General features: G+C 48.1%; 1 protein-coding gene and 1 long non-coding RNA gene across 4 annotated transcripts in view; one reads left to right on the top strand and one right to left on the bottom strand.

Annotated features, from left to right (window-relative positions):
- The window catches only part of LOC137229435 (uncharacterized), a 19,498-nt gene extending 10,906 nt beyond the window's left edge, over positions 1 to 8,592 (bottom strand). The window contains exon 1 of the long non-coding RNA XR_010945681.1: positions 8,173 to 8,592. This is a non-coding gene — a long non-coding RNA (uncharacterized lncRNA). The remainder of the gene's footprint in view (positions 1 to 8,172) is intronic.
- Positions 7,717 to 20,617, top strand: part of ZNF777 (zinc finger protein 777) — a 26,809-nt gene continuing 13,908 nt past the window's right edge. Inside the window, exons 1-4 of one of the 3 annotated variants that reach the window (XM_067747321.1) lie at positions 7,717 to 8,043; positions 12,778 to 13,638; positions 14,650 to 14,776; positions 16,874 to 16,987. In XM_067747321.1, coding sequence (XP_067603422.1) covers positions 12,793 to 13,638; positions 14,650 to 14,776; positions 16,874 to 16,987 — 1,087 coding nt within the window. In that variant the 5' untranslated portion in view covers positions 7,717 to 8,043; positions 12,778 to 12,792. Of the gene's footprint in view, positions 8,044 to 8,628; positions 8,784 to 9,354; positions 12,204 to 12,777; positions 13,639 to 14,649; positions 14,777 to 16,873; positions 16,988 to 20,617 lie in introns of those variants that run through there. The other 2 variants (XM_067747320.1, XM_067747323.1) reach the window with 2 other exon arrangements.

Genomic DNA, 20,617 nt, shown 5'->3' with positions numbered 1-20,617 from the left:
CTCTATGCCAATAAAATGGACAACCTGGAAGAAATGGACAAATTCTTAGAAAGGTATAACCTTCCAAGACTGAACCAGGAAGAAATAGAAAATATGAACAGACCAATCACAAGTAATGAAATTGAAACTGTGATTCAAATTCTTCCAACAAACAAAAGTCCAGGACCAGATGGCTTCACAGGTGAATTCTATCAAACACCCATCCTTCTCAAACTCTTCCAAAAAACTGCATAGGAAGGAACACTCCCAAACTCATTCTATGAGGCCACCATCACCCTGATACCAAAACCAGACAAAGATACTACAAAAAAAATTACAGACCAATATCACTAATGAATATAGATGCAAAAATCCTCAGCAAAATACTAGCAAACAGAATCCAACAACACATTAAAAGGATCATACACCATGATCAAGTGGGATTTATCCTAGGAATGCAAGGATTCTTCAGTATATGCAAATCAATGTGATGCACCATATTAACAAATTGAAGAATAAAAACCATATGAACATCTCAATAGATGCAGAAAAAACTTTTGGCAAAATTCAACACCCATTTATGATAAAAACTCTTCAGAAAGTGGGTATAGAGGGAACCTACCTCAACATAATAAAGGCCATATACGACAAACCCACAGCAAACATCATTCTCAATGGTGAAAAACTGAAAGCATTTCCTCTAAGATCAGGAACAAGACAAGGATGTCCACTCTCACCACTATTATTCAACATAGTTTTGGAAGTCCCAGCCACGGCAATCAGAGAAGAAAAAGAAATAAAAGGAATACAAATTGGACAAGAAGAAGTATAACTGTCATTGTTGGCAGATGACATGATACTATACATAGAGGATCCTAATGATACCACCAGAAAACTACTAGAGCTAATCAATGAATTTGGTAAAGTAGCAGGATACAAAATTAATGCACAGAAATCTCTTGCATTCCTATACACTAATGATGAAAAATCTGAAAGAGAAATTAAGGAAACACTCCCATTTACCACTGCAACAAAAAGAATAAAATACCTAGGAATAAACCTACCGAGGGAGACAGATGACCTGTATGTAGAAAACTATAAGACACTGATGAAAGAAATTGAAGATGATACCAACGGATCATCTTCCGTGGAGATGATAGATGGAGAGATATCTATGGAGAGATATACCGTGTTCTTGGATTGGAAGAATCAATATTGTGAAAATGACTATACTACCCAAAGCAATACAATCCCTATCAAATTACCAATGGCATTTTTTATGGAACTAGAACAAAAAATCTTAAATTTTTATGGAGACACAAAAGACCCCGAATAGCCAAAGCAGTCTTGAGGGAAAAAAACAGAGCTGGAGGAATCAGACTCCCTGGTTTCAGACTATACTACAAAGCTACAGTAATCAAGACAATATGGTACTGGCACAAAAAGAGAAATATAGATCAATGGAACAAGATAGAAAGCCCAGAGACAAACACCCACACCTATGGTCAACTAATCTATGACAAAGGAGGCAAGAATATACAATGGAGAAAAGACAGTCTTTTCAATAAGTGGTGCTGGGAAAACTGGACAGCTACATGTAAAAGAATGAAATTAGAACACTCCCTAACACCATACACAAAAATAAACTCAAAATGGATTAGAGACCTAAATGTAAGACCGGACACTATAAAACTCTTAGAGGAAAACATAGGAAGAACACTCTTTGACATAAATCACAGCAATATCTTTTTTGATCTACCTCCTAGAGTAATGGAAATAAAAACAAAAAAAAATAAATGGGACCTAATGAAACTTAAAAGCTTTTGCACAGGGTTTCCCTAGTGGCACAGTGGTTGAGAGTCCGCCTGCCAATGCAGGGGACATGGGTTTGTGCCCTGGTCCGGGAAGATCCCACATGCCACAGAGTGGCTGGGCCCGTGAGCCATGGCCGCTGAGCCTGCACTTCTGGAGCCTGTGCTCCGCAACCGCAGAGGCCACAACAGTGAGAGGCCCGTGTACCACAAAAAAAAAAAAAAAAACTTTTGCACAGCAAAGGAAACCAGAAACAAGACGAAAAGACAACCCTCAGAATGGGAGAAAATATTTGCAAACGAATCAACAGACAAAGGATTAATCTCCAAAATATATAAACAGCTCATGCAGCTCAATATTAAAAAAACAAACAACCCAATCCAAAAATGGGTAGAAGACCTAAACACACATTTCTCCAAAGAAAACATACAGATGGCCAAGAGGCACGTGACAAGCTGCTCAGTATCACTAATTATTAGAGAAATGCAAATCAAAACTACGGTGAGGTATCACCTCACACCAGTTAGAATGGGCATCATCAGAAAACCTACAAACAACAAATGCTGGAGAGGGTGTGGAGAAAAGGGAACCCTCTTGCACTGTTGGTGGGAATGTAAATTGACACAGCCACTATGGAGAACAGTATGGAAGTTCCGCAAAAAACGAAAAATAGAATTACCATATGACCCAGCAATCCCACTCCTGGGCATATACCCAGAGAAAACTATAATTCAAAAAGACACATGCACCTCAATGTTCATTTCAGCACTGTTTACAATAGCCAGGTCATGGAAGCAACGTAAATGTCCATCGACAGATGAATGGATAAAGAAGATGTGGTACATATATACAATGGAATATTACTCAGCCATAAAAGGAAAGAAATTGGGTCATTTGTAGAGACGTGGATGGATCTAGAGCCTGTCATACAGAGTGAAGTAAGTCAGAAAGAGAAAAACAAATATTGTATATTAACGCATATATGTGGAACCTAGAAAAATGGTACAGATGAACCAGTTTGCAGGGCAGAAATTGAGACACAGATGTAGAGATCAAACGTATGGACACCAACAGGGGAAAGCCGCGGGGTGTGGGGTGATGGTGTGATGAATTGGGCGATTGGGATTCACATGTATACACTGATGTGTATAAAATGGATGACTAATAGGAAACTGCTGTATAAATAAATTAAATTAAAACAAAAAGAAAATCCAAAATTATTAATACTGGATTTCTCATCTTACATTCATCTGAAAAGAATCATCATAGAGTAGTTAACCTAGGAGCCTCTTACTGGGATATTAGCTGATGAGTTGACTTCTGGGTCCCATCAAAATTCCAGATGGCTTATTTCCAGAAATTTATAAGCTCATTCTAAAATTCACATAGAAATTCAAGGGATCCTGAGTAGCCCAAAACAATCTTGAAAGAAAAGAACAAAGTTGAAGGGCTCACACTTTCTGATTTTGAAGACTACTACAAAGTGACAGTAATCAAAACAGTGTGTACTGGTATAAAGATAAGATATAGATCAATGGAATAGAATTAAAATAAATTATCACATTTATGGTCAATTGATTTTTTTGACAAAAGTACCACGACAACTCAATGGGGGTAAATAAATGGTCTTCTTAACAAATGGTGCTGGGACAACTGGACTTCCACATACAAAGGTATGATGTTGGACCCCTGCCTCACAATTTATACAAAAATTAACTGAAAATGAGTCACAGACCTGAATGTAAGAGCCAAAACTATAAAACTCTCAGAAGAAAAATGGGCATAAGCCTCCATGTCCTTGGATGAGGCAATGGTTGTTTAGATATGACACCAGAAAAACAAACAACAAAAGAAAAAATAGGTAAACTGAATTTCTTCAAAATTAAAATATTTTGTGATTCAAAAGACCCTTTCAATAAAGTGAACATACAACCTACAGAATGGGAGAAAATATTTGTGAATATTATATTTGATGAGGTACCTGTATCTAGAATATATATAGTACTTTTACAACCCAATTTTAAAATGGACAATTTTTTAAAAGTGATTTAAAAATGAGCAAAGGATTTGAATACACATTTCTCCAAAGCAGATATACAAATGGCCAACAGCACAAGAAGAAATGCTCAGCATCACTGATCATTAGGGAAATGCAAATCAAAAGCACCATCAGATACCACCTCACACCTGTTAGAATGGCTACTATCGAAACAAAACAAAACAAACAGAAAATGGTAAGTGTTGGTAAAGATGTGGAGAAACTGGACCTGTTGAGCACTGTTGGTAGGAAAGTATAATGGTGCAGCTGCTGTGGAAAACATTATGATGGTTCCTCAAAACATTAAAAATAGAACCCATTATGATCCAGCAATTCAGCTTCTGAGTATACAGCCCTAAAGAATTGAAAGCAGGGTCTCAAAGAGATATTTGTGCAGCCATGGTCATAGCAGCATGACTCGCAATAGCCATAAGGTGGCAGCAACCCAAGTGTCCCTCCACGGAGGAATGGATCAGCAAAGTATGATCTATACACACAATGGAATATTACTCACCTCTAAAGTGGAAGAAAATTGTGACACATGCTACAACACGGATGAATCTTGATGGCTGACATTATGCTAAGTAAAATAAACCAGTCACAAAAAGACAAGTAGTGTATGATTCTACTTATATAAGGTGCCTAGAATAGTCAGATTCATAGAGACAGAAAGAGGAATGGTAGTTGCCCAGAGCTGGAGCTGGGGAAACGGGGAGTAAATTGTTTGATGGGTATGGAGTTTTAGTTCTGCAAGATCAAACGAGTTCTGGAGATTGGCTATACAACAATGTGAATGTCCATACTGACTGTGAAAGGTACACTTAAAAATGGTTAAAATTGTAAATTTTATGTGTATTTTACCACAATTTAAAAAAATTGTAATGGGCAAAGTTCTGAATAGACGTGGCTCCAAAGAAGACATACAAATGACCAATATGCACATAAAAAGATGCTCGACATCATTAGCCATTAAGGAAATGTAAATCAAAACCACGGTGAGATGGGCTTCCCTGGTGGCGCAGTGGTTGAGAGTCCACCTGCCGATGCAGGGGACACGGGTTCGTGCCCTGGTCCGGGAAGATCCCACATGCTGTGGAGCGGCTGGGCCCGTGAGCCATGGCCGCTGAGCCTGCGCGTCCGGAGCCTGTGCTCCGCAGCGGGAGGGGCCCCGGCAGTGAGAGGCCCGCGTACCGCAAAAAAATAAAATAAATAAAATAAAAAAAACACCACGGTGAGATACCACTGCACACCCATAGATAGCTATAATAAGAAAGAGAATCAGTGTTGGTGAGGATGTGGAGAAATCGGAACCCTCTTACACGGCGGGTGGGAATGAGAAGTGGTGCAGCTTCTTTGGAAAAACAATTTAGCAGCTCCTTAGATATACATATAGCTTATTCACTTCGTTGTACACCAGAAACTAACACAACATTGTAAAGCAATTATCCTCCAATAAAAATATATATTAAATAGTTGGCCCAGCAATTCTACTCTTAGAATTCCACTCAAGAGAAATGAAAATATCCATCCACACAAAAATCTGTACACAAATGTTCACAGCAGCATTTTTGATAATCGTCAAAGAGTGGGAAAAAATCCAAATGTCTATCAAGTGATGAACTGATAAATAAAATTGGGTCTATCCATACAATGAAGTAACAAGGAATGATATACTATTCATGCTACAACATGGACGAACCTTAAAAAACCTTATGTGAGTAAAAGAAGCCAGTAACAACTGACCACATATGATATGATTCTGTTTATTTGAAATGTCCAAAATAGGCAAATCTGTAGAGACGGAAAGTGGATTAGTGGTTACCTAGGGCTGAGTGGGAGTGGCTAGGGGCAAATGGGGTACAGGGTTTCTTTTTGGAGTGATGAAAATATCCTAAATTTAGGTTATAGTGATGGTTGCATAACTCTGTGAGCATAATAAACCACTGAATTGTACACTTTAAGTGGATGGATTTAATGCTCTGTGAATTATATCTCAGTAAAGATGCAACTTGTATTAAAAGCTAAAAGACTCAATTCTAGGTTAAAGATCTAACTGTGTAAAAGCTAAACTGTAAACATCTTAGAATAAAAAATTGAGGCATATCCTTAAGGCATTGGGTAGGGAAGAAAAGAAACAAAAAATAAAAGTGCAAACCCTAAAAATAAAAGTACTAAATTTGATTATATTTAAAAATAAATGTGCAACATATATTACCATGAAAAATGTTAAGACAAGAGACAGACTGGGAGAAGATATTTGCCATGTGCACAACCTACAATGAATTATGCAGATGGTAACATCTAGAAACATAAAATGTATGCTTACAACAGCACAAAGGATGGTGGATAAATTCCTGTGAGGTTAAAGCGCCACAGGTGGAGTGGTATAATTTACGTGAAGCAGGCTGTTGAAAATTAAAGATGTATATTGTAAAATGTAGAGCAACCATTAAAAATGATGTATAACTAATAAGTGAGTGATGAAAATAGAATTACTAAAAAAAAAAAAATACTCAATCCAAAAGCAGGCCAAAGAAAAAAGTGTCATTGAATGTCTGGAACACAGAAAACAACTATGGTAAGTAAGATGGGAGACTTAAATGCAACCCTATCAGCAATCACCTTAAGTGTCTGGTGATCGAATTAATGTCCGGAATATGATTTTAAACACCTATAAACCAATAAGAAAAAGGCTTCACAACAGAAATACTGGCAAAGGATATGAAGAGAAAATTCACAGAGGAAGAAACCAAATCTCTCGTAAATATGAAAAGATGTTCAACTTCCTTAATAATCAGGAAGAAATACTATAATAATTATATTATAATCAAATATAAATAAAAAGTAAAATATACTGAACTGCCATTTCACACTCATCCTGCTGGCAAAGGTTTTAAGTCCATTATCAGTAAGTGTTGGCAAGGATCTGAAAACAGGACCTAGGCACTGCTGGTGGGAATGCCACTGGGCCCCCTCTCTTTGGTGAGCACTTTGGGGAGCCCAGGGAAGATGAGAGCACTCCTGTCCCCAGTACTGAGCGTCTCTGTGTCTCGGTGTCCCTCTGAGAGCAGCTCTGCACGGTGGGCAAAGAGACATTTATGCAGATTCCCCTCTGGAGAATGGAAAGTAAACTGGAGTTTATTTATTCAATGAAATACTATACAGTGGTTAAAACGAATGAGCCAGATATGCTTGTTTAAACATGACTCTATCTCAAAAACATAATGATGTACGAAAAAAAGCAAGTTCCAACAGGATATGGACTGAAGTACATCATTCACATAAAAATTTAAAATACCAAAACCAGCGGTATGCACTGTTTACTGACACGTGGTAGGAGAAGCACCGGGAAGGGAAGGGAAAGGATTGGGTGGCCCCGGCCTTCTCTCTACCCGTTACTTTCCATTTTTAAAGAGAGATCTGAGCCGACAGCAGACCAAGTCTTGCTCCTGTTGCCTCCCAGGGCAAGTGCCCTGGGCGGGACCACCACGCCCCCCCGTGCCTTTAGGTGAACAAATATAGTCTACTTTTGTCTCTTCTTAAGTTAGTTCCAGTTGGGTTTTCATCACTTGTAACCAGGAGGCCTGCTTATACTTTCTTTTTCAGGTCATTACCCGTTCATGCCACCTTGTACGTACTCCCTAAAAATGTGTATAAGTGAACCCGTCCAGGAAAGGGAGTCGCCAGCTCCAGGCTCTCCCATTCCTTTTGGGATCGCTCTGCTGGTTAGAAAGAGCATTCCTACAAGGGACCGAAGGAGCAACTTGGGGTAAACAAGTCACTTCCCCCCCCACCCCGCCCCCGGCCTCAGTTTCCTCCCAGACGCCGGGTCTGCCCCCTCCAGCCCCAGCTCTCTCTCTGATTCTCGGCATTCTGTCCTTTCAGGTCGAAAACAACACTCGGGCGTTTCACAAAAGCACCCAACCCCCTTGCTCCCCTGGAACCGGGGCTGCACGGAGCCGGTCACATGAACTCCGAGCTTTCTTTAGTGTGACGGGTTTTTTAGATCCCTTTGTGAGCGCAGGTTTTGAAAGGGAACGACCCGGGTTCTGGGTTTGAGAGGAGCGGGAGGATCCGGCGGTTGGAAGGCTGTCGGAGCCAATCAAGCCGCCTCCAGACCCCAGCACGTCGCCTCGGCCGCGCGCTGTTATTTCTCCTCCATTCTCCTGCCTCCGGGTCTCGCCCTAGGGTGCCCGAGGAGGCGAGGACCCCAGGTGAGAGGCCGGGGGCCCCGGGGGGTGGGAGGCCCGAGCGGTTCGGCCCGGGCGGCACGACGGGCTGGCCCGGGGCTCAGGGCGTGTCCGTCGCCGCCTGGCTGCTCGCTCGACACTGTTCGCTCCTACCGGCTGTAGATGGAGCTGTCTGGGTTCCTGCAGCCTCCGACGAGCCTCGGAGTGTTTCTCTTTAAACGGCCTGAGAGGGACATGCCTCCCAGGATGCAGTTTGTATCAACATGGCAGCTGCTGTGCAGCTCCCCTGCTGAAGAGGCGCCGGGACGGCAGCGCAGCTCGCAGCCGGGGCCGGGGCCGGAGCCGGGGTCGCAGCCGCGGCCGCAGAGGGGCCGGTGCTGAGGGCCGGGGCCCAGCTCGCGGCCGGGGCGCAGCCCGCCGGGCCGCCCGCACCGCCGCGCGACCCGCTCCGACGCCGCCGCCGGGCTCGGCCGCTCCGTCCCCGCCCGCCCCGCGCAGGCCGGGCCCGACGGCCGCGAGAGCCCGGGCGGGGAAGGCCGGGCCGGGCCGGCGCCGCCTGCGGAGAGCCCAGGGGCCGGCCTGCGTGGGGCCGCGCGGCGGCGGCGGCGGCGGCGGCGACTCCGGCCCGGGCCGGACAGCACAGGGCCATGGCCGAGGCGGCCCCGGCTCCGGTGAGGGCGGCCCGCGCGCGCACGGACGCGCGGACTCGGGGCCCTGGGGACGGCCTGCGCGTCCCGGGCTCGGCGGCCCGGCCTGGGGTCTCGGTAAGGGACGGAAACGCCGCGACGTGGGGGCGGGGGAATCGGAGGTCTCGCGCGCCCCTGCTAGGTGGGGGCGGGGGCTACGCGCGGGGAGCCGTCCGCCGTCCGGGCGCGGCTGAGGGGACGCTTGTGGCCTGGCACGCACGCGGGCCCGGAGGCGGGCACCCGGGCGGCGCGCCTCGTTCTCTGCGGAGCCGGCGCTGCGTCCGTCGGGGTTGCCGCCGCACGTTTTCCGCAGAGCTCGGCCCCGCCGAGACTCTCGCGGCCGGAGCGCGGCGCTGACGCGGCTCTCCCCATTTCGCAGAACGGAGACACTGAGGCACGGACACCTGGCGGCGACCGGCCCTGCCTGCCCCAAGGTCACGTAGCGAGTCAACCATGGCTCGGCGCGCGCGTCCGCAAAAATACCTGCCTCCGGGCCGCGGGCCTGGACGGGGAGGGGGCGGCCCTGGCGGGGGCCTCCCCTGGGGTGGGGGCCGGGGCCGGCGCGCGGGCGACGCGGCCCGTCGGGGGGGAGGTGACGGCCGTTTGGGAGGCTGGGCAGCGCCCAGCCGAGCGTCCCCGGTGTGAGGAGCAGGTGACCCTCGGGCTCGGGCGCCTCGGCCTCCAGTCTCTGCGTCCGGGGGACCCGGTTGAATTCTGGGTGTCCAGACGGATGGGGTCTGGGGAGCAAGCTACTAAGGGTTTGGGGGCTGGTTTGCCTCTTCAGTGGACCATTCTTAAAAATCAGTCTCAAAGTCTCCCCTCAGACCTGCTCTTTGAGATGCAGTAGCCGTGTTGTGAGGAGGATTGCTGCATGGGGGGCAGTGCCCTGAGCCTCAGTTTCCTGTTGTGTGCAGGAAGGGGTCGGGATATAGGACTTTCTAAAGAGCCTCTCAGGTCTTACAAAAAATGATCATAATAATAAGAATGATAATGATAATATGAATAATAAAACTCTTGGGAAAATAAAATAAAATGATTTTTAAATGCTTAGATCTCCAGGACCCTTGAATGGTAGGTATATAATTCTGGGTGAACCACACTGGGTCATACAAGACAGTGGCATGGTTTTCTTTATAAGTCAGGTGTGATTATGTATTTTTCTGCCAATGAATGAATCCTGGAGACTCCATCCTCTTAGGATACATGGGGTAGGGAAGGTGGGTTAAATCCTGTGAAATGAGAACCAGAAGAATTCTCCCCCTGCCCCCAAGAGTTTGCGAATGCAGGCTTGTTAATCTCACATTTTATATTTACAGCTCCATTCCTCTCTTTGGCCATTTCTTTCTGCTTAGGGTGGTATCAAGCCACAGGTTTACTGGGACTGGTGAAATTACAGCAAGGGGCTTTTATTTGGGGGTGGCGGAGGGGATGTGCTCCTGTGGCCCCTCATTGCTCTACAGTCCTCCAAATCCAGAAATGGACAGAGACGGTCTAATAATAGAGAGCAAAGAACTGGTATTTTCCTTTGAGCTCTGAGTAGACTAGTTAGCAAAGATGTCTTGCGCTAATGGCGTAATTTACTGTCCTGAAGCTTCTCTTCATTGTTTCAGTTAAGCCCCTGTATTACTCAGGGGGACTAACTTGGCCCCTGGGGATTTCCCCTTCCTCCTACTAGTTGTGGGCAAATACCCTAATCCCCCTCTGAGGACGGGGCCATACATGTGCCTGTTGTGTTGCATTACGCTCGTCACTTTCCCTGTGTCTGAGGCTCCTATCCCAGAGGTCGTCCAGCCTTGCCCTCGCCTGTGAAGAGTTGAGAGGTGGCTTAGTTGTCGACAAGCCTTCAGTTTCAGGGCTCTGTGATTCCCTTGAAAGTGTTCGCAGGATTTGGCGTATGTGCCCATGTGTGTTTTTTGAGGGGGAGAATCCATAGTTTTCATCAGCTTTTCAAAGGGGTCCCTGACCCCAGCATTAGATGGAAACGTCTATGGGCAGGACCTTCCCACAGGTCTTTGTTTAATCTCCAAGCCTCCGAATCTTAGAGGTAAAGAGGATTCAGAACACATACTGACCAGCTGTCTCATCTGACAGATGAGGCCTAGAGGCGACCTACAGTGTAGGCGGAAGCCCAGGCTCTGGAGCCAGACTGCTGTGTGACGTTGGGCCAGTTACTTGGCCTCTCCAAGCCTCCACAACTTCCTGTGCTAAGTGTGGATAAGAATTCTAGTGGTCCCTGTTTATAGGGTTTTGTGGAGAGTAAATTAGATAATCCTTTAAAACACAGTTCATGGCGCATAAATGCCAGAGAGTTGTCAGGGCTGACTAATTAGCCCTCACATCTGGTTCCCTGCAAAGCTATTGGGTCGTACCATCTCAAAAACCTTTTGCCTGAACAAGGCCTTAAATCTTCCATCCTTGTCTTAAAAGCGTGATGCTGTCTCAGTTAAGCTACACATAAGTGAATGAATGAACAAATGAAAGAAAGAAAGCAACAGAAGGTATAAATAGGTTTAGATGAGTCTTTGATAGATGACGCAAGGCACTTCATTATTAACTCTAATAATTTCTTTGTAACCCGGTCATTTATACTATTCGTCCAGTAGACATTTGTTGGGCACGTACTGTATTTCAGAGTGGACACCAGGAATATGCTAATTTTCAAACGAAGAAAAGGGACATTTCAGTTACTTTAAAGCCCACTTCTGTATGGCACACAGTAATCGGCCATTCAGCAGATTGAGCGAAGGAAGGGTATGAGGGAATGGACAAACATTGATATGGAAGAAACTCCGTTCAGTTCCAGTAAACATGCTGACATTCTGGATAGACAGTTACAGAGCTGGTCACTCAGAAGACCTTGGCTTCACTTCTTTGATGACACAAGCACTCCCTGAACATGGACATGGCAAGGTGGGGAATGGGGAGAGTGTGAATAATTGAAACCCCCTTCAAGTAATTGAAGGACTCGGTCTTTATTCTGGTTCTGGTCCCCACCAACCTTGACACAGCTCTCAGAACTGGTTGACTTCAGCTTTGCTTCTGGTCCTTCCAGGCCTCCTTTCCTCCTCTTTCCCCAGCTCATGAGCCATGGGGAGGACTCCGGATGGCCAGGGTCCACCTACCCGCCGGGGACCATCAGCCCCGGGAACCTTGGCTCCCTCAGGAGAGTCTGAATGGCCACTCCCACACCTGTCTCAGTGTCTGTCTGTCTGTCTTCTCTGTGTGTAGCAGGAGCCAGCCTGAATGCACGGTAGCCCGTTCAGCCTCTCCAGCAGGGGCTGGGTCCACTGAGCGTGCCTCAAAGGCAAACCTCTACCATATCAACCCTTTGAGAAATGTTATTAAGTCAACAGTGCAGATTTTATCAAGGAGTCTGGGAAGCTTAAGGTACTTGTGTGTCATCGCTGTTGGACAAAGTGAGGGAAAGAGCATGGGTACCACGACTGCCTGATAATACAAGTAGAAGCGGTGGGACTGGATGTCAAGCTCACCTTCGGGGTAAGTGCCTTGACAGAACCAGCCCCAGCTTGCTGGCAGTCTTAGGCTAGCCTGGCATTGACAAAATTCTGCTCTGTTGTTTTTCAAAGTTTTATTCTATGTAACGCTCAATGCTCGAAGAACTCAGTGAGGCAGCAGCTGGGTCAGGTGTTAATGACCCTTATTTGGTGGCTGAGGTCGCTGAGAACAGAGGAGTTGAATAATTGGGCCAGGGTAACCCGGGCAGCATTGGTGTAGACAGGACTGAACGCCAAGTGTTCTGATTCAAGGCCAGTATCCTTCCTCCTCTCCACACCACTACTCACGAGATGACACCTGTGCAGTGTATGTTGTGAAAAAGGAGATGGCGCTGTAGAAGCAGAGGGTGGCATAGCCCTCTTTTATTTGTTGTTCTTAGCAGTTGTCATTGATGTGTAGATCAATGCTAGGGTCTCAAGAAGAGATCCATGTCCATGGAACGTATCTTATTGCTGCGAAGCCTGAAGCCCTTTTAATGTAGGTGCTTATTTTGGGGGATTTATTTGCCAGCTGGAGACTCTGGCCTTCAGTCCTGTCCTTTCTTTCTGGAACACAGGTCCAGCAGCTGGACATGGAGACCCAACGCTCCTCACCTCTGTCATTCCCCAACGTTGTGCAAGAGGAAACCCCGCGTCAGGCCCCTGCTGGACTCCCTCGAGAAACTCTGTTCCAATCCCACGTTCTTCCCCCCAAAGAAGTTCCTTCTCTGTCTCCCGCCATTCCCCGGCAAGGCTCCCTACCCCAGACTCCCAGCGCTCCCAAGCAACAGACTTCTGGCCGAATGCCGCATGTGCTCCAGAAGGGACCCTCACTCCTGTATCCTGCCGCTTCCGAGCAAGAGACTCAGATCCAGGGCCCCCTGACTTCCCAAGAAGAGGCCCCGTATCTACCCCCAGCTGCTGCTGAACCAGAGATCTCGCTTCTCTCCCACTCCACCCATCATCAAGAAGCCCCACTCCACTCCCCCGAAGTTCCCGAGAGAGACCCCTTGACCCTTTCCCCCACAGTTCCCGAGACTGACATGGACCCCCTGCTCCAGAGCCCGGTTTCCCAAAAGGACACCCCCTTCCAGATCTCTTCTGCGGCCCAGAAGGACACACCACTCCCAACGGCGGAGATCACCCGCTTGGCCGTGTGGGCTGCCGTCCAAGCGGTGGAGAGGAAACTGGAGGCCCAAGCCATGCGGCTCCTGACCCTGGAGGGCAGGACTGGGACAAATGAGAAAAAGATAGCCGACTGTGAGAAGACGGCCGTGGAGTTTGCAAACCACCTGGAGAGCAAATGGGTGGTGCTGGGGACCCTGCTGCAGGAGTACGGGCTGCTGCAGAGGCGGCTGGAGAACATGGAGAACCTGCTGAAGAACAGAAACTTCTGGATTCTACGGCTGCCCCCGGGCAGCAATGGAGAAGTTCCCAAGGTAACTTTATCCCAACCGGGGCTTCCCGAGGAGTGACCGGGACTGGAATGTGTTTTAGGAATTTAATATCAAAGAAAGGGAAAGCCGTGGTTAAGAAGGAAAACAGTATGATGATACCTAGTCACCAACTTCACATTGCTGAGAACAGGACGCAGCAAAACCAAATGATTTCTCCTGTTGATAAAAGCATAGGCTATAGATTAGAGAGACGACCTAGTGATGGGGGCTGTCAGTGTAGAAGGCGTTCAGTCTGTGATGTCTGAGGATAAAAGGCAAATTGAAGGCCAAGTGGTCGAGCTGTGGACAAGTGTGAACCTGTGTGGTTCCCCGTGGAGGTGGAGGGAGGACGTGGTGAAATGTTACAGGGCGGTGTCCTGCTCAGCATTTTTATCAGTAAACTCATAAATCACGTTAACGCCAGTAAAAATATGATTTCCAGAGGTATCCTAAAGAAACAGAGGATGGTTAGATTTTTGTATTGTTTCCCAGAGGAAAGCACTTAAACGTGAACTGGTTTTCTTCCTGTTCTTTTATGCCACGGCCCCTTTTCACAGCCTCATGGAGGGAAAACGCGTGGACCGTGTTGCCTAGGCCAGCACTCTGCAGATTGTATTGTGTACAGGAATCACCCGGGGATCTTACTAAAGGCTGAATCTGAATTAGTGAGTCTCGAGGGGGGCCTGGGAGCCTGCATTTCTAGCATTCCCCAGTGGTGCCATTGCTGCTGGTCCACACTTTACAGCAGTAAGGACTGTCCTGTTAGAGAGGGAAAGGACCAGACATCACGGGGCCCCGACTCTCTCGGGCCAGGACAGTGGCTGAAGCCTCCTGATTTCTAGAGAGGTCCTTGGTGAAAACCCACAGCTCGGCCTCTGGGCCTTTCCCACTCCAGTCCTAAGAGTTTTGAAACAGGCCCAGGGGGCCAGAGCCATTGGCAACCTTCAGATCTGGCGGCTGAGGGCCCGTGATGCCTTCCCATTGGTCCGAGCTGAGCTTGTTGTGTGGTTTCAGGTCCCTGTGACGTTTGACGACGTGGCCGTCCATTTCTCGGAGCAGGAGTGGGGGAACCTGTCCGAGTGGCAGAAGGAGCTGTACAAGAACGTGATGCGGGGCAACTACGAGTCTCTGGTTTCCATGGGTAAGGAGACGGCTTCGCTGCCCGCGGCTTCCCGCCTGCTAGCTGGGGGTTCCTTAGGAGTCCCGGGAGCTCTGAACTCCCAGAGACAATTTTCGAGAGCACAGCAAATGAGAGCAGACACCCATATACCCACATACCTCAGCACAGCACAGATCAGCACAGCTCGTAAGCAGAGACCCCCCCCTCTACCCGCGGGGGCCAGGGGACAGACTCAGACGTCAGCAGTCTCTCACCTTTATATTATTTTCCCCATGGCCCCTATATACATATATATACATACATACACACACACACATATATATATATATATATATCTTGAAATTAGTTTGTCCAGCAAACTATTATTAAGCACAGTGTGAGGTGCTTTATGAGAATGACATTTAATCCTCACACCTTGCCCGTGTGGGAGCTAGGACAGGTGCCAGCCCTCCTGATAGGCCGCCTAGGTGGCTGAACACTGTCGTCGATTGAGAGCTTACGTCCCCCAGGTTCTCATCCCGCTCGTGCAGAGACGAGGTATGACCTGGGGAGTAAACGGTCGTCCTAGGTCCCTGCCAGGGAGTCGCGATTTCACTGGGATCTCTCATACCCCACAGTCGGTGGAGTCTTGTTTTCGCTAATGGGAGTATTTGAGGATGAGGACCTGGGAAAATAGGCTTTAGTCTTATATGTTTCCTTTTCTCCGATATGGGGAACTCTTTGGGCACAAAAAAAATTAGAAAAACATTAAATAAGCTGCTGTATAGAAAATCTGATCCTTGCTGGAATTGTTAATTTTATACATATATACCTCTCCATGGGGTAACTTCTTATTTTTTTCTGTTCTTTTTAAAGTATATACATAATTGTGAAAATGGAACAATTTAGATTTGTAAAACAAAGAGCAAGAGCAATCCCCACCCCCAGCCAGCACCGCTCCCCAGAGGTAACCACCGTGAACCCTTGGGCCGATATTGTTTCTCATCATTTTGCTGCACGCGTGCACACGCGGTTTGTGGTTTGCACAAATAGGATCCTTCACTTATTTTACCTAACAGTAGTCAGAGACAGCTTTTCATGTCAGCGCGGAGGCCTGCTCGAAAGACAGTGCAGTGTTCCCGCTGAACCGTTGGGCTGTTGATAGAGAACTATCGACGCGCAGCAGCCTGAGTCCCTCTTCTCACTGCCACAGAGGGTTGCAATCAGCATCTCTATCTGTGCTCTTCCGCGAGTATTTCAGTGGGATGCATTCCAGGAGGTGGGTTTGCGGAGGAAAGAGGGTGTCGTTTACAATGTCACGGGCACTTCCACGGGCCCTACCCAGGGCTGTGTATGTTCACGTAACAGAGTGTGACAACGCCATCTCCACACCCGGGCCGGAACTGAGGTTCTCCTATTGTAAAGATTCGTCTTTTCTGATGGTGAAAAATGACGCCGCATTCTTGTAACGTGTATCCCTTTGATGATCAGGGAGCTTGTGCATCTTTTAATATGTTTATTGGCCATTTGCATATTTTCTACGAATTACCCATTCATATCTTTGATTTTTTATTTTACTAACTGTAGAGGCTCTTTATATATAATTACGGACATTAATCCTTTGCCTTATTTTTTACAAATGTGTGTGTGTGATACTATTTTCTCCAAGTTTCTTTATCTTTTAAATTTATTTCCAAAGAACTTTAACTTTTTGTAATGTAAAAAAAAAAAACCTATCAGTGTTTTGTTTCATGGCTTCTATATTTTATCAAGATCAGTTTTTTAATTTATAAAATTTCAAATATCTTCTCCCTTTGTCATGAAAACCTGAGCTGGCATTGGCCACCTGTGAGCCACAGATGACCAGTTTCCATCAGTGGGCAAGTGGTGCCCCAGAGCTGGTGCCGCTGGGAGGACCCAGGGCGCAGTTAACACACACACACATACACACACACGCGTGCGCACACCCACTCTGTGTGCACCGAGGAGAAGGGCTGGAAACTTGGCGCTTCCTTCTGCAGCATTGCCGGCCTTGGGTAGGGCAACTGCTCCCGATGTCGCACTCACACAGGTGACATCTTTGTAGCATCCAATGCGAACTCATCCCATAGGATATCTTCTTTGCTTCCTCCTGCGCAGACTATGCAATTTCCAAACCAGACCTCATGTCTCAGATGGAGCGCGGGGAGAGGCCAGCCATGCAGGAGCAAGAGGACTCAGAAGAGGGCGAGGCGCCTGCGGACCCCAGTGCCGGTGAGTGGCTGCCAGGCGGCACGGGCTGTTACAACCCACCGTGGGCCCCGGAGGGCTGTGTTAGCAGGCTGAGTGCCTCAGGGAAGCCTGCAGGTGCTGGGACCTGCCTGGGGCCTCCTTGATCGCCAGTGGCCCTAGCGGCTGAGCTAGGAATGCCGTTGCGGTCATTGTCTCGGGGAGCTTTTGACGCGACCGAGCGTCACCTCACTCTTTGCGGGAAACAGAACCAAAACTGGCAGAAAGGCGTTCCCTTGTCGGGATGCTGGTGCGGGTGAGCCTCGAGCTCCCAGAGGAGGGCCACGTCCCTGGTCCTGTGGCCGGTGCATGGAAGGACAGGGACAGACACGGACTTTACCCGAAGCATCCTCCAGTGTGTGGGGCGGGGTCCAGACGAGGCAGTGAGGCGAGGCGGTGGAGAAGCGCAGGCCGGCCTGGCCGCGGGCTCGGGTGCAGACGCCAGCGTTGGGCTGCCAGCGCTTGAACCCTGGCTTCTCTGCGTCCTCGCCCTGTGGTTTTTATTACTCGGCCTTTTGGAGGCCCGCTTTCTCATCCGTGAAACAAAACTGGTACTGATAGCCAGGGCTTGGCATGCTGACCGGCAGGTTCCAGTGGCCCAGGACACGCCAGCTGCTGTGTCCGTCTGCGTGGGGAGCCGTCCCTTCCCCAGCGGCCGCTCAGCAGCCCTCACACTTGCACGGCAGTGCTTTCGGGGTGTGGTTCGTTCTTTGGAATTGCCCTTGGCCTTGCATCACTTCCCTTGAAGGTCTTCCGTGGGAGGAGATCCTTGTCCTTTGTAGCCAGATGTCATGGGTGATCCTGTCTTTTGAAAAAGGAGGATAATCTAGCAGGAGAACTCACTGGGGCCAACAGCCAGGTCTTGTATGAAGTAATGTCATCGACTCTGGCACCAGGAGGAGGTCCAGAATCACATGCAGGCATGTCGGCCCCATGGAGTGAGAGCAGAGGTAACTTCCAGAAGAGGCAGGACCCTGAGGAAAAATAAGTGCTGGCGTGTTTCAGAGAAACCCTAAGCCATCATCACTCTCTAGAGATTTGTCTGGAGATTGAAGTGGAGGGAAGAGGCAGATCCTGAATTCATTCTGGAAGACAAAAAAGATGGATTTAAAAGTAGATGAGGTGAGGGGCTTCCCCGGTGGTGCAGTGGCTGACAGTCCGCCTGCTGATGCAGGGGACACGGGTTCGTGCCCCGGTCCGGGAGGATCCCACGTGCCATGGAGCGGCTGGGCCCGTGAGCCATGGCCCCTGGGCCTGCACGTCCGGAGCCTGTGCTCCGCAACGGGAGAGGCCACAACAGTGAGGGGCCTGCATACCGCAAAAAAAAAAAAAAAAAGTAGATGAGGTGAGAGTGGGTGTCGTGGGACAGGGTGTGGCACGGGGCAGAGTGATCTTTTGTTTGGAGGAAAACAAGTGTGTATGTGAAAGGTTTGAGTGGCCGCATCCAAAAACAGGTGTCAGTGGGAACGGAGAGATTCAAAGGAGAAGAAATCAGAAAGAGGGCTTAGGAGGCAAAGAATGAGAAAGGGGAGGGGTGGTTTGTGGTAAAAATCCTAGAACCCATCCGATGTCCCCGTGGGGTTTTGTGGTCCGGGTACTGCTTTTGTAGCATCTTCTTAGAAGGGCTGGGATGGGAACGTGGACCCCTTCCTCTGTCTGCTTGTTCACACTCTCATCACAGGTGGGCCTCCCACAAAGTGGGGCCAGAATTGAGAGCAAATAACTCCAACCCCCTCGGCCCCAGGCGGGGTTCGTTCTGGCACAGGCGCGTCTAAGGCCGGAGCTTCTGTGGGCAGTGGCGGCCTCACAGAGGCTGCCTTGTGTGGCTGGAATGTGCCATTTGTTCCACTAACCGTCTCAGCCACTAGGAGCCTGACTGGAGGGAGGACAGGCGAGGACTGAGAACCACTGCCCCATGGGCCAGCTGTAAACTCGCACTTCTGTGTGTGTGCAAGGCCCTGGCCTCGGGGTAGCAGGGTTGTCCTGTGAGTCTGCAGTTATCAGAGCCAGTGGTCACCTGTCATTCGTGTATCCTCCCCCTTAGAAGAGTGGCCACAAGGCCAGCCCTGGGCCAGACCCAAAGGGTGATACCAATTGAGAATTTTCATGGTTCCAAGTACACCAAACATGACAGTTTTGAGAACTGGCTGAGTAAATGCATTCAGTAAACTAGTATTTATGGTTGGGGTCCCTAAGGGCAAGGAGACCTGAAGGTGACTCAGATAGCGACCCAGCTCTCAAAATCCTCCAAGCCGGGGCTCCCATTCATGGCTCTTTAAGGGCGAACAGGAGGCCTGGGGAAGCCAGGGACCATTGTCACCTAACAAATTAGCAGAATAAAACAAACAAGCCAGAAGCCATGGCTGAAATCCAAGTTCTCATACAGTGTACATAGTTTCAGTCTTTTTAAAAAGCAATTTGATATTTTCTGGTCTTCAAATATGTTTTAAATATTTAAAATGTTCATTTACTTAACCTAATAATTTCCTTTCTGAGAGTCTATAGCCTAGAAAAGAATCCAAAAATATGGATTAAGATGTACAAATATTATATTACATTATGATAGACGGTTATACAGCCACTAAAATCACACGTGAAGAGTTTTTACACCATATTTTCACTTGTATGTTTATTATTAAGTTCATCTAATATTTTTTGTACCAGGTACTATGTCAAGAGACTGATGTTAACAAACTAAACACCCCACATATGTAAAAATACAGCCAGCCACTGTGATAGTGTTGTGGAGACAGGCATCCAGGGCTCTGGGACACACAGCAGCAAAGGCCTGACTGGGACCAGGTGCTCAGCAAAGGCCTCGGAGGAGGTGGGATTTTTAGTGGAAGCACAAGTGGGAGTTCCCGTTACTCGGAAGAGAACTCCTCAGAGGGAGGAAAGACTGGAAGCGAGGGGGCTCTCTTTGTAGCCCAGGTAGGAGGCCTGGCATAGCCCAGGGAGCACCATGGGTATTTACGAGGTGTATTTTGGCGTCGGTGGCTGGCGGATGTCGAATATGAGGAGAGGGGGTCCCACGGATGAGTCCAGGTCGTGACGTGAGTGAGAGGGTAGGTGGGGGACGACAAGAGGTTCCAACCCAGAGAAACGACAGGAATGCGTTAGGTGTGAGGTCCCAGGACACGTCCAGGAGGTGGTGTTGAGAAAGCAGCTGAACAAAGGAGGCTGGAGCTCACAGAAGAGCCCTGAGCTAGTGACAGACGTGTGGGCCTTGGTAGCGTGGACGGGATCAGCTTTCCCAGCCTGGGTGGGAGAAGAGCAAGAGCACAGCCTGTGCCCTTGGCTTGGAGCCCTGACTGTTAGAGTAGATTTGGAGAGTTGGAATATCTGGGTCTGGGTGGAGCCCAGGTGTTAGTTTTGTTTGTTTTTAAGCTTCCAAGATGATTCTCATGTGCAGCCAGGGTTGAAAACCACTGCTGTAGGATTTGGAAAAAGGAGGAGGAACCAGAAGAAGCAAAGGAAACAGGAGTGGCCAGAAAGGTAGCAAGAAATCAGGGTGGTGCATTGTTGGGTATTTCAAGAGAAGAGTGTTTCCGGAAGGAGGGAGCGTGGGTAACAGTGTTGAATTCTGCAGTGTGGTTTAGTTAGGCAAAGACTGCG

The sequence above is a fragment of the Pseudorca crassidens genome, chromosome 8, assembly GCF_039906515.1.
Source record: "Pseudorca crassidens isolate mPseCra1 chromosome 8, mPseCra1.hap1, whole genome shotgun sequence".
In the NCBI taxonomy this organism is placed as follows: Eukaryota; Metazoa; Chordata; class Mammalia; order Artiodactyla; family Delphinidae; genus Pseudorca; species Pseudorca crassidens.
This window is presented reverse-complemented; position numbering and strand designations above follow the sequence as displayed.